Raw genomic sequence first — 12035 nt, forward strand, 5'->3', positions numbered from 1 at the left:
ATGGATAAAATTTAGTGCTTGTTTAGCCTAATTTTTTTTCAGTTTATCTACTTCTTAAAAGCAAAGCCAGGTCAAACATAAATTTTGAAAAACTCTTAAAAAAATAACTTTTTTTAAAGAATAAAATTTTGAAAAAAAAAAGTTTTTAGAAAAGCTCTTGTGAGAAGCTTTTTCTTTTCTTCTTTTAAAAATATAAGAAAATTTTTATTTTTGTTTTAAAAATATCCTCATTTGTTAAATATAATTATAATATTACTCTCTAAAAAAAAGAAATACTCTTTATGATAATTTTAACTAGAATTATAACTTATAAAAAAAACTTATAAAAAAAATTTACCAAACAATTTTAACTTAATTTTAAAAATTATTATTTTTTATAAGAGTTTTATAATAGTTTTTAAGTTAGAAAAAAATCAGGTCAAACAGGTTCTTAGTAAGAGGATAAAGAATGCTTGGATAGAGAGAGATAAATTATAAAATGAAGAAATTGTATTGTCTCTAGAGATAATTTTTAAAATTTTTAAAAAATAAATTTATCTTAAAAATATTATTATATCATCAAACTAACAAAAATTATAATAATATATTTTTTCATTCTATCCCAGCTGATAGAGCATATGGCTTTTAACTATGTGGTCTTGGGTTCGATTCCCACAAATGGCTATAATATTAGAATAAATTTGGGAATATATGTTGAGAACAAAATTAGAATAAAACAAAACTAGCACTTCCATATATACCACAGTACAACAGAAAAGCTTATTAAAGCTTGCAATACATTGCATATCGTAAACTTCAAACATGACTCAGCGGAAGGCTACAAACTTCAAACATGACTCAACGGAAGGCTACTGGATGGGCGTTGGTAAGGAGAAGAATAGAGTAATAAGTTTGAAAGGTTCTTGTGTTTGCTTTTCCTTGGCCACGGTGCACACACAAGTGGCGAGTGCATGCAGAAGTAGACGTAGAACAGTAGAAGGCCTCTCATCGTAATTTCTCAAGTTGTATTACACCAGCTCTTTTTGCTTCTAGTATTTTTTTTTTTCTGCACCTCGGAAACAGACCCGGCCAGCCTCAGGCACATGCCTAATCAGAAAAGAAAAATAATGGATATTTGTAGCCAACGCTTTTCCTTGCCACCTGCGGCATGCGGCCCACCTCCATGTGCTCTTTGTTTTTCTCTCCATGCACCAACACTTTCCTCTTTTTTTTAATTTTATTTTCGTCTTTTATTCTTCTTCTGTAAGGTTAGTTCGGAGCCTATCTTAGGGACAGTTGTTGGGAAGCCATCTCGGAGATATCTTTGCTGGACCTGTTGTATTTCATGTGGCTCTTCACCAGCTGCCCAGCTGCAAGGGCAGACATGAGTGAGAGCTCTCCAGCTAGGACTGAACCGGCTACGATGGTGGCCAGGAGCCTTGAGTTTGAGCCCGGGCATTCTTTGCTGGCACCTTTAACCCCAAGTAAGTTGAGGCAAGCTGACTGAGATGCTAAATGGGTGCCACCTCCCACCGTGCCAACCTGAACCCATGCATGCATATAACCAACTACTCAGTTCTGTTTGCCCACATGTGACAGATTGGGTCCTAGTGTTCTAATTGAATGGGGACTGACTGTGAATGATGGTTTTCAAGAGTATATATTTCCTTGTAATCCATATGCCTACCCCACGCACCGAACATTTAAATTATTTCAAAAGCCTAGTAATTAAAAGAAATGATACTATATACTAGTAGTACTCCTACAATTAATATATGGTAGTAAAAGAAGACAAATTAATTCAGGGAAGGGAGGGAGTGTATGCTGTACGCCTGTACCTCAATGGAAGGCATAGTGACGGAGATGTGAAGATCCTTGCTATCGTTGACAGCTTCCATCATGGTGATGCAGTGAGAGCTCTCCACATTCTGAGCAGGATCCTGGCCAGTAGCTATGTAAACTGCAGAAACAATATTGCTGGCATGGGCGTTGAAACCGCCAAGAGCAGCAGCGATAGCGGAGCCAGTGAGGTTCTTAAGCATGTTAAGTTCCACCAAGGCAGGAACGGTGGTCATGAGCACCTTTTTCAACACCTCGTCCTTTATGACTGCCTCGCAGACGACCGACTTTCCACGTCCTTCTATCCAGTTAACTGCCGCTGGCTTCTTATCTGAACAGAAGTTTCCTGACCCATTTGCAGTGGGCCTCCACCATGTTAATTAATCATAGTGAAACTAAGCAAAGAGGGTTTGAAATGATCATGCGATTAAACTACATAAAAAGCTCGTAATCACGCACGGTCACTCATTTATAATTGGATATATACATTAACAAGAGAGCATGAAAAACACAAACGAATTAAAGTACTTAATTTTGCCCTGCCTAACTGCACTAAAAGAATTAAGAATAGTAGTACAAGTAGAATTATTTATTTTATGAATAAGAATTTAAAGAATACTAGCACTAGTATATAAACAAATAAAACTTTGAAGTTTGAAGTAACATACTATTGCTATATATTACTTAGATTGTTATAAAAAGAAAAAGGTTACCGGAGACGCCAATAACATCCATGTCGGGATAATCGTGATGGAGAAAATCAAGAACGTTTTGGACACCCTTGGAGACCATATTCATCCCCATGGCATCTCCTGTGCTGCAGCTGAACCTTATGTACAAGTTCTTGCCTGCTATGCCACATTTTACTCCTTGTAATCTAGCAAATCTGCTCGACCTGCGTACACCACCCCTTTTCTTATTTACACTAGTTATACAGTTCTAGTAACTACTCTGCAACACCGTGATAATTATGGCTTACGAGACATAATATTAAACCTCCAAATTTGAAATCTTTAACCCTCCCCCCCCCCCCCCCCCCTTCCTAATATTAAACATCGAGAAAATATTATCAAGGATTAATAGAAACAAAAATTAATATGCTTGAAACATTGAATTATATTTACCAGTACGGAAAGGTATTTTTATTTTTATTCAACAAAGAAAGAAAGAAAGAAAGAAAGAAGATATATTACATGTAGACAAGTACTATAAATGATTCAACTCGCCTGATGAAAGCAAGATCAAGAGCATCGAAATTTTCAGGATCCTCCAAGAAGAGCTTCAAGTCAGCTGCCCTCTTGGCGGAGGCAAATCTAACGACAGGAGCCCTGGTCATTCCGTCCTTGAACAAGACCGAGCTGGCACCGCCTGATGCGTAAATGGCCTTGCACCCCCTATTGGTACTAGCCACCAGACACCCTTCCGTGGTTGCCATCGGTACCCAGTATTCCTTTCCATCAAGCAGCAGCGGCCCAGCTATCCCCACCGGGATCTGCACGTACCCTACAGGCATCTCACAGCACTGTCCCAGTATGGAGTCATAATCGAAGCCATGAAGGGGAAGTCCTTGGAGCGACCTCCCCGTCATCCTCTGCATTGCCTCTCGTCTTATCATAGCTGCTTTCTTGCAATCCCCAAGCTTTGACTCCAGAGAATATGACGGAATGGAGCCGGAAACTACTGATTGGATGATTTGCTCCTCCTCGTCTTCTTCTTGGGGGATAGGAGGACTTACAGGAGGAGGGGGCTTGGACTCAATGGAGCAGTCAATAGCAGAGGTACAAGACGTTGCATCTTCTTGGACGTCGATCTCACAAGCATCGTTGTGGGAAGTGCGGAAAATGAAGGACTGAACGAAATCAATGCCAAAGAAACCAAGTAGATAGATGATTGAGGCAACCAAGGAAACTAAGGCAGCGATCTCGGAGAGGGTTAAGACATGGAGTGGAGAGCAAGTACGGATCTTGTCGCGCCATCTGTGGAGGAGGAAGTATGCCACGGAGAAGAAGAGGGCGAAGAAGATTCCGTTGGTCAGGTAGAGGGGAAGAGGAAGATCAGCATCTGAGGCTTTCACTTTCAGGGGCTCCCCCAATTTAAGAAGTGCTTCTTCGCAGGAGGTTGCGCTGGGACGCCGGCGAACGTCCATGTTACTCTATCTCACTGTATCGTTAAGTATGTAGTACGTAGCGATAGGAGTGTGAAAGCCGAAGGAGGAAGAGCTACTGTTTTGATATTTATAGCCAGAAATTGGAGTGTGCCTGGGAGCCCAACGGCTCAAGTAACACAGCCTTAAGCAGCCCAAGAGAGGTTGGCGCACTGGACCATTACCAACACGTACAGCGTGCTACGAACTTTTGTCGCCTCGGTCTCCCAGTTTACGGTTTTAATAATATATCTACCGACCGCATCCATTTTATTTGTACTCCACTGACTACTTTGAATTATTAAATACTCCTTAGAGACGCAGTAAAATATAATTCCAATTCTAAAATCTGACCTCTAATTTTATCCGATTTGATGAAAAAGTTAAACATCCCCAACTGTAAAAAAATTACCTGAATCCATCTCACCCTGAGAGCTTATTTGATCTGATTTTTTTTTTAATTTAAAAATTATTATGAAGTTTTTATAAAAAATAATAATTTTTAAAATTAAGTTAAAGTTATTTAATAAATTTTTTTTATAAATTATAACTTTAGTTAAAATTATCATAAAAGATATTTTTTTAAAAAAAATAATATTGTAATTGTATTTAACATATGAAAATATTTTTGAAATAAAAATAAAAATTCTCTTGCATTTTTAAAAAAATAGAAGAAAAAGCTCCTGTGAGGAGCTTTTCAAAAACTTTTTTTTTACAAAAAATTATTTTTTCTAAAGAGTTTTTCAAAATTTATGTTTGGTCTAGTTTTTACTTTTAAGAGGTAGATAAATTAAAAAAAAATTAGACCAAACAAACACTAAGTCTCAAATCTAACTCTAAGATGTAAATTTTATTTATTAGTTTTATTTTAAATCAAATTTGACTTAATTAAAAAAATTCGGAATCAAATTGTGACATGAATTTTACATATAGAGATAATGAGCTTACACAAAAGTGTCATCAATACAAGCTCTGATTTTGTGTTGAATTTTAAACGAATATTTAATTTAAAATTATTGATCATAAATACAAATGTTTTTACTATATATTTATATTCTTAAAATATTTTAATTTATATATAATGAATTATTACTTCACACGTAAACACATAAGAATATACAGAAACTTTTTAATCTCGGTTAACAAGTTTGACATGTTGATACACGTCAAAAACACATTTGATTTGAATAGACGATTCCGGATGTTTCACTCCAGCGTCGTGGAAATGAAGGTAGGATGTTGCTGGCTGGCTGGCTGGCTGGTGTTGAAACCAAGTAATTAGTGCTTGCTTGAATTAAGCGGTAAGAAGTGAAGAAGTCAACCTTTGGGTTGGCTACTAGTTGCGTGCCGAATGAATCCACATACGAAAGCCATGGCCCTTTCTGGTAAGCTTTGCTTGTGTTTGATCAGAACCAAAATTCAAAGTTATATGTATGTTTGTCAAGTTGGCAAATTATGCTCTACTTGTACGACACTTAATAAAAACTAGAGTAAAAAATTTACAACTGGTGAAGTTTCAAAGTGTACATAAAAGCTTAACAAATTGTAACGACACAGTTGATTTCCCCTTTAACAATAGGATGAACGAGCCAAGTGCTAAATGCTAATGAACGAGCTAATTGCCAGTTTGAACTTGAATCTATTGATGGATCGAGTAGCTAGGCGCAGCGCCTGAGTTTGCTTATAGCTAGCTATCCATATGCGCATAGGCAGTGCTGTGCTACAGCGCTAACAAGAGACTAGGTAGGTAATCCAGACCCAGTCCCTACGCGGTCTTCAACTCCCATCTCCGTCTAACTTTTTCTACTCAAATTATAATTGAAAAGAAATCTAAATTTCTGAATGACTCATTCAGAAATTTTCTTATCATCACTTGTCCATGCTTGCAATGATGTTAATGTGTATAATTCTGCTTTATGAGCAAGTAACATACTTTTATTTGGGTTGAGTCATTCACTAATAATATATGTATTTGTCTAGTAAGAAACTGGATAAATTGGTCTGGTCTAACTATAGGCCACAAGTTTACCCATCTTACCAACCCTGACAAGGACAAAGATGATTAAAGGATACACTACTTTTTTTTATTGTTGTTGAATTCAATTTTGAATGTTATCAATTAATCGATTCAGATAACTGAGTTTGGTGTAAATGAAAATGCAATTGAATGCTTGGTGAGTCAAGAGTCAAGACTGATCTTTTTTATAATATTAATGCTTAGCTTGCATTGCGCATATGAGAATTAGTTAATTACATTGCACTTGACCTTTAGTTGATCAAATAGTATCAACAACACTTCTTGTTTGGGTAAAGAAAACCCAACTCAACTACTCCCATTGGGCCTAAAACTGAAAGCAAATAATGGGTTTGGTTGCTGAAAGAAGGCCCAATATGAGAAATCTGTTTATGTATACAAAAGTTACAAGGAAATAAAGAGGAGGAGAGAAAGTGTCCGAGTGCGAAGCAAACAAGAAAGAAATGGAAGAATACCCAGAAGAATTGAGGAGTCCACCAGTGAGGCTGGTAGCGTTGGTGGGATGCCCAGAGCAGCATGGTCTGATATCGAGCCACCTCCTCACCCAGCAGCCCCCCATCAACACCTTGGCCTTGCCCGACTTGTCCAAGCTCTCTCTTCTTCTTCAACATAACCCGTCCAAGTCCTCATCTGGTGGCGGCATTTTAAGAAGGGACTGGCTGGTGAAGCACAGGGCCAAGATCCCCGCAGTGGTGGGGGCCCTCTTCTCCTGGGATCAGGTGTCGGGAGATCCTGCCCAGTGGGGCCAAGTGTGCTCCGATCTGGATGAGCTCAAAGCGGCTATTCGTCCGAGGAACATCAAATTGCTGGTGCTTGTGCTGCTGCAATCGGAAGAAATTAGTGAAGATCGTCTGCTTGCCTTACGGAAGCGAGCGGAGGTTGATTCCAAGTTCCTACTTCTCTTCAACCCGGATCCTTCCCAACTCAATAACTCTCTTCAAAGGTGCTCTTTTTGTGTGTGTCTGTGTGTGTGTTCTTTTTTCAAACAATACTACATAATACTAAGTAGTACTCTTATCAAATTAATTATTCTGATATCAGGTTGGGCGCCGCATTGTCCGAATTAGCAACTACCTTTTACAGAGACGAAGGTCGCAGGATTAAAGCTCGCATTGAAAAGAAGACCTTTTCCTCTCTCGACCACCAAGTTCGCTATTGCTTCAAAGTATATTAAAAGAGTAGCTTTCCTTACTTTTCTTTATTCATTCTCTGATTAAATAGAATATTTTCTCATTTCTTTGCCATGCACAAAATCTTTAGGTTGCTGTACATGCAGAGTTCCGACGAGACTGGGTTGAAGCCTTGAGGTTTTATGAGGATGCCTATCATGCTCTGCGCGAGGTTCTTTCCCTACTTCTTCTAGTTGCACTTGTATTTTGTTACAATCTTAAGCTATTCCTTGTTACTCCTTCCTTCTTCACCAATCTCGAATCACATCTATCTTCTCATACTTCATACTAATACTAATTACTCACAACTTCTTCTTGCCACTACAACTATTCTATCTATGTATGCAGATGGTTGCAACCTCAACAAGGTTGCCTCCCATCCAACGCTTACTTGAGATCAAAACTGTTGCTGAACACTTGCATTTCAAGATTTCCACTTTGTTGTTGCATGGTGGAAAGCTCATTGAAGCAGTTACATGGTTCCGCCAGCACATTGCCTCCTACAAGAACCTTGTTGGATCTCCTAAAGTTATTTTTCTTCACTGGGAGTGGCTGAGCAGACAGTTTTTGGTTTTTGCCGAGTTGCTTGACTCAAGCTGTGCGGCTCTTCAGAGCATTTCCTCTCTACCATTGGGAACTGCAGAACAACCTCTAACCGAATGGGAATTCCATCCCGCTTATTACTATCAGGTCTGTACCATCTTTACCACCATATCATCCTTATCTTTTCTCTAAACTTTTGCTTGCTTGACATGAGCCGTATTCATTTTTAGAGCTTTTCCATGCAAGCCTTGCTAGCTTGCTTCATAGCATATCCTTAGAAACAATACAGGTTGCTTCTTGGGGCTAAGGATGGGTATTAGCTAATATGTTACTCATTAACTATGTGTGGACATTGATACTACTGCTCTCACTCTCACTTTTTTTCTGTTTGGTTATCCTTGCTGAGATTCAGCATTCATTTAGAAAACTCTTTACTTAATTTAACTTAGTTGAATCACAACATTCATCTCACAACAGTCAGCAGCTCAATACTTAAAGGAGAAGAGATCTGCTCTGGAGTTTGCAGTGTCAATATCAGAAACTTTTAATGAGAATGATGATGGAAGTGCTGAATCTGTTGTACCATCGATTTATGTTGGGCAGTTTGCTCGGTTACTTGAGCAAGGCGATGATTTAGCTATGCAGTTGTAAGTCTTGGAAAATTTATGCACAAAGGTCTGATTTGATTTGTGCCATTTTCCTTGTAATAAATGTTTGAATTTTTGTTCTCATCTGACTATGCAGCCTTACTGATGATGAATACACACATTACGCGTTTGCAGAGGGAAAGAGGTTTCAAGACTCCTTTGAAATTATTGCTTTGCTCAAAAAGTCTCATGAAACATATAGTAGTCTTAAAGTTCAGAGGATGGGTTCTCTTTGTGCATTTCAGATTGCTAGAGAATATTTTTCTTTGGGTGATTTCAGCAATGCAAAACAGCTGTTTGATGGTGTTGCAAATCTATATAGGCAAGAAGGGTGGGTTACTTTGCTGTGGGAGGTTTTGGGTTACCTGCGAGAGTGCTCAAGAAAACAAGTTGTTGTGAAAGAGTTTATAGAGTTTTCTCTTGAAATGGCTGCATTGCCTGTATCTACTGCTGGTAGCATCCAGTCTTCCAAATGTGGTCCAGGTGGCCCTGCAAGTCTTGAACAGAGAGAAATGATACACAGTGAAATTTTGGCACTTGTCAGTGGGGAAGCTAGATCGGTATCCCTTGAAGGAACTGATGATCTCGAAGTAAATGGAGAAAATACCCTTCATCTTGAGATTGATCTTGTTAGTCCACTCAGATCAGTTCTTCTTGCCTCAGTGGCTTTCCACGAGCAGATAATTAAGTCTGGTGTCTCCTCCTTGATTACATTGTCACTTCTGTCACAATTACCCCTTTCCATTGAGATTGATCAATTGGAAGTTCAATTCAATCAATCTAACTGTAATTTTATAATCATGAATGCCCAAAAATGTCCATTACAAGCAGTGTCCAGTGAGCCACATGACCATCGAATGGAGAGTGCTCCTTCTCTGGCACTTGCTACAAACAAATGGCTGCGGCTAACTTATGACATCAAACCTGGTAAGTCAGCTCTTCTTTTATTCATTTGTTGTTTTCACTATGCATTAGGTTCATCTGATACAGACAAAGCACATCACCCCACATTCACAACAATTATTTCAACTAGTCAGTCCTTAAATTTGCAAATAACAGAAGCACAATATCTCGCTTAATTCTGATAGTTCTTACATGCTGTTTGCTTGATATAGCCTTACTAACATGGCAAGGGGTTTTTTACAGCATTGCAGCTGCATGTTTTGATCTAACCTTTTACTTTAAATATCCTTGACACAAATTGAGTGATTTTAAGCAACCATTTTAGCTTTCAGCATGTGAGCCTAAAATTTTTCAACCCCAAAAGCCATGTGGAATCACTGCCTAGCTAGCAATCTCAGCACCTAGGGTGCGCCTAGGTAGCAATCGCAGCACCCCTTAAGCATCATTATTGCGTGCTTCAGTGTATTTGTCTGCATATTGTGTCTGTGTGCATGTATGTCTATATCTGTGTATCTGAGAGAGGGAGAGGAAGCAGAAGGAAAAAGGGACATCAGGCCGACAAAAATATGTTTTCTCTTCTAGCATGCTCATTTTTGTTTTCTTCAATCAAATGGGTAGTTTATACTTGTTTGCTCCTAGAGATTCAAAGGGTAAAGTCATATCCTGACGAAGAAATGCTAATTCTTATTTTAGCCACAACCTTATGGGATCAGATGTCATCTTTCTGCATGCACTTCTTTCTACTGCAAATTCTTTATTACTAGAACTGTTGATTCCTTCATTATTATCCACATACTGTTGCATAAGACAATGTTTAAATTATTCAGAACAAAGTGGAAAGCTTGAATGCATATCCGTTATTGCAAAAATGGGACCCCACTTCACAATCTGTTGCAGAGCTGAAAGTCCTGCTTCAATGGATGATTTACCTCTTTGGAAGTTTGAAGACCGTGTGGAAACTTTCCCCACAAAGGATCCTGCTCTATCATTCTCTGGTCAGAAGGCTGCCCAGGTTGAAGAACCTGATCCACAAGTGGATGTCACTCTTGGTTCTTCTGGCCCTGCATTAGTTGGAGAGAGATTTGTGATACCAGTTACCATAGCCTCCAGGGACCATGCCATATATGCTGGTGAAATGAAGATAAATCTGGTCGATGTAAGAGGAGGTGGGCTGTTTAGTCCAAGGGAATCAGAGCCATTTTCAATGGACAGTCATCATGTTGAGCTTCTTGGCATTGTTGGACCTGAAGGGGAAGATGACCCTGATAAAATCAAGAAAATTCAACAGTCCTTTGGATTGGTTTCTGTTCCATTTCTAAACATTGGAGAATCATGGTCCTGCAAACTAGAAATCATGTGGCACCGACCCAAACCAATTATGCTTTTTGTATCATTGGGCTATTCCCCTAATAACAAAGAGTTGAATGCACAAAAGGTCAATGTCCACAAGACCTTGCAAATTGAAGGAAAGAATGCTGTTTTAATTGGCCACCATTTTATGCTGCCCTTCCGCAGGGATTCATTGTTGCTTTCAAGGATCAAGCCTGTCCCTGATTCGGATCAGTTGGCATCACTACCCCTGCATGAAGCAACTGTGCTTATCGTTAGTGCGAAGAACTGCAGTGAGGTCACATTGCAGCTGCTATCCATGTCTATTGAAGTTGATAATGATGGCATTGAGTCATGTTCCATTCAACATGGAGGTGAAGATCTCGGCTCTGCACTTGTGCCGGGAGAAGAGTTCAAGAAGGTTTTCACCATCATTCCTCAGGTGGTCTCTTCAAAGCTTATGTTGGGGACAGTGTATCTAAAATGGAAGAGGCATTCTGGAATTGAAGATAGAACTGGTTTGACGGTGGCTGATGCTCAGGTTTTAACTACACACAAACTTCCTGTTGTACATATAGAGTTGTCACCATTAGTTGTGAGTTTGGATTGTCCTCCTTATGCCATCCTTGGAGATCCCTTCATGTACTGTATTAAAATTCTTAACAAAACAGAGTTGCTTCAAGAGGTTAAGTTTTCATTGGCAGATTCACAGAGTTTTGTGTTATCTGGGTCTCACAATGACACGGTGTTTGTTCTTCCAAATTCTGAGCACATCCTTTGTTACAAAGTAGTGCCTCTCGCCTCAGGTTTGCAACAGTTGCCCAGAATTTCATTGGCATCTGTGAGATACTCAGCTCGAATACAGCCCTCTATTGCTGCATCTACTGTTTTCATTTTCCCTTCCAAGCCTCAGGTCAAGATAGCTGGTACGACAGACAGGAGGCTGGAGTCCATTGTAGCAGACTAAAATCTAGTCCTATTATTTGTGATTACTACCATTATTGTTAATATAGAGGGATCTCGTGTTTTGAGATTAAAGCTGACAATTTGGAATATGGATTAATTTTTGCCTTTCAAGGTGCTAAAGAATAAAGAAACAAAATTTAGAGATATGTTTGGTTCCCGTGGTGGGTTGTTTTCTTTGCTTTGCTTTTATATTTTTCTTTTGGGCAAATCAATTTTCGTTTAAAGTTTGTAATATCTAACCCTCACTGACTCGTTTCTCACTTGACATCTAATTGATATGGTTTGGGGACTTGGGTGTGAAATATAGGCTTAGCACTGTGACTAATATTGTTAACTGAGTCTGCGTAGGAAATGGGGATGGAATTAGATGCCAATAACCAAATGACTACTTTTCATACTAATTCTCTACTGCAAAAACAAATAAAAAAACATCTGCCTGGCCTGTACGTGAACCTCTATTTTCATTAATAAATAATTGAATC

The 12035-nt window shown here is 38.8% G+C and overlaps 2 protein-coding genes across 3 annotated transcripts; one reads left to right on the forward strand and one right to left on the reverse strand.

Moving 5' to 3' along the window:
- Positions 1 to 711: 711 nt before the first annotated feature.
- LOC18610613 (3-hydroxy-3-methylglutaryl-coenzyme A reductase 1-like) lies at positions 712 to 4130 on the reverse strand. Of its 2 annotated transcripts, none has more exons than XM_007046379.3 (4): positions 3045 to 4130; positions 2532 to 2713; positions 1818 to 2149; positions 712 to 1521 (listed from the first exon to the last, which is right to left on the reverse strand). In XM_007046379.3, exons 1-4 carry the CDS (start codon positions 3962 to 3964, stop codon positions 1261 to 1263), a joined length of 1695 nt encoding a protein of 564 aa, XP_007046441.3. In that variant the 5' UTR covers positions 3965 to 4130; the 3' UTR covers positions 712 to 1260. The 2 variants fall into 2 exon arrangements, with proteins under 2 accessions (XP_007046441.3, XP_007046440.3); XM_007046378.3 differs by having other exon boundaries at positions 1818 to 2164; positions 3045 to 4127.
- A 2256-nt stretch (positions 4131 to 6386) lies between these two features.
- Positions 6387 to 11699, forward strand: LOC18610614 (trafficking protein particle complex subunit-like protein). Its single transcript, XM_018113907.2, has 7 exons — positions 6387 to 6939; positions 7038 to 7161; positions 7257 to 7337; positions 7514 to 7855; positions 8186 to 8355; positions 8453 to 9282; positions 10086 to 11699. Exons 1-7 carry the CDS (start codon positions 6440 to 6442, stop codon positions 11552 to 11554), a joined length of 3516 nt encoding a protein of 1171 aa, XP_017969396.2. The 5' UTR covers positions 6387 to 6439; the 3' UTR covers positions 11555 to 11699.
- The last annotated feature ends 336 nt before the right edge of the window (positions 11700 to 12035 follow it).

This window comes from Theobroma cacao, chromosome 1 (genome assembly GCF_053813885.1).
Source record: "Theobroma cacao isolate CCN51 chromosome 1, ASM5381388v1, whole genome shotgun sequence".
NCBI classification, from domain to species: Eukaryota; Viridiplantae; Streptophyta; class Magnoliopsida; order Malvales; family Malvaceae; genus Theobroma; species Theobroma cacao.

Excerpts from the sequence above, each read along its gene's own strand:
- LOC18610613 (XM_007046378.3), bottom strand. The coding sequence starts at position 3,964 with ATGGACGTTCGCCGGCGTCCCAGCGCAACCTCCTGCGAAGAAGCACTT. Across the intron at positions 2,714-3,044 it reads CTTGATCTTGCTTTCATCAG|GTCGAGCAGATTTGCTAGAT; the intron begins GCGAGTTGAATC and ends TGGTGTACGCAG. Across the intron at positions 1,522-1,817 it reads TCACTATGCCTTCCATTGAG|GTTGGCACGGTGGGAGGTGG; the intron begins GTACAGGCGTAC and ends GCATGGGTTCAG.
- LOC18610614 (XM_018113907.2), top strand. The coding sequence starts at position 6,440 with ATGGAAGAATACCCAGAAGAATTGAGGAGTCCACCAGTGAGGCTGGTA. Across the intron at positions 7,856-8,185 it reads ATCCCGCTTATTACTATCAG|TCAGCAGCTCAATACTTAAA; the intron begins GTCTGTACCATC and ends ATCTCACAACAG. Across the intron at positions 8,356-8,452 it reads GATGATTTAGCTATGCAGTT|CCTTACTGATGATGAATACA; the intron begins GTAAGTCTTGGA and ends CTGACTATGCAG.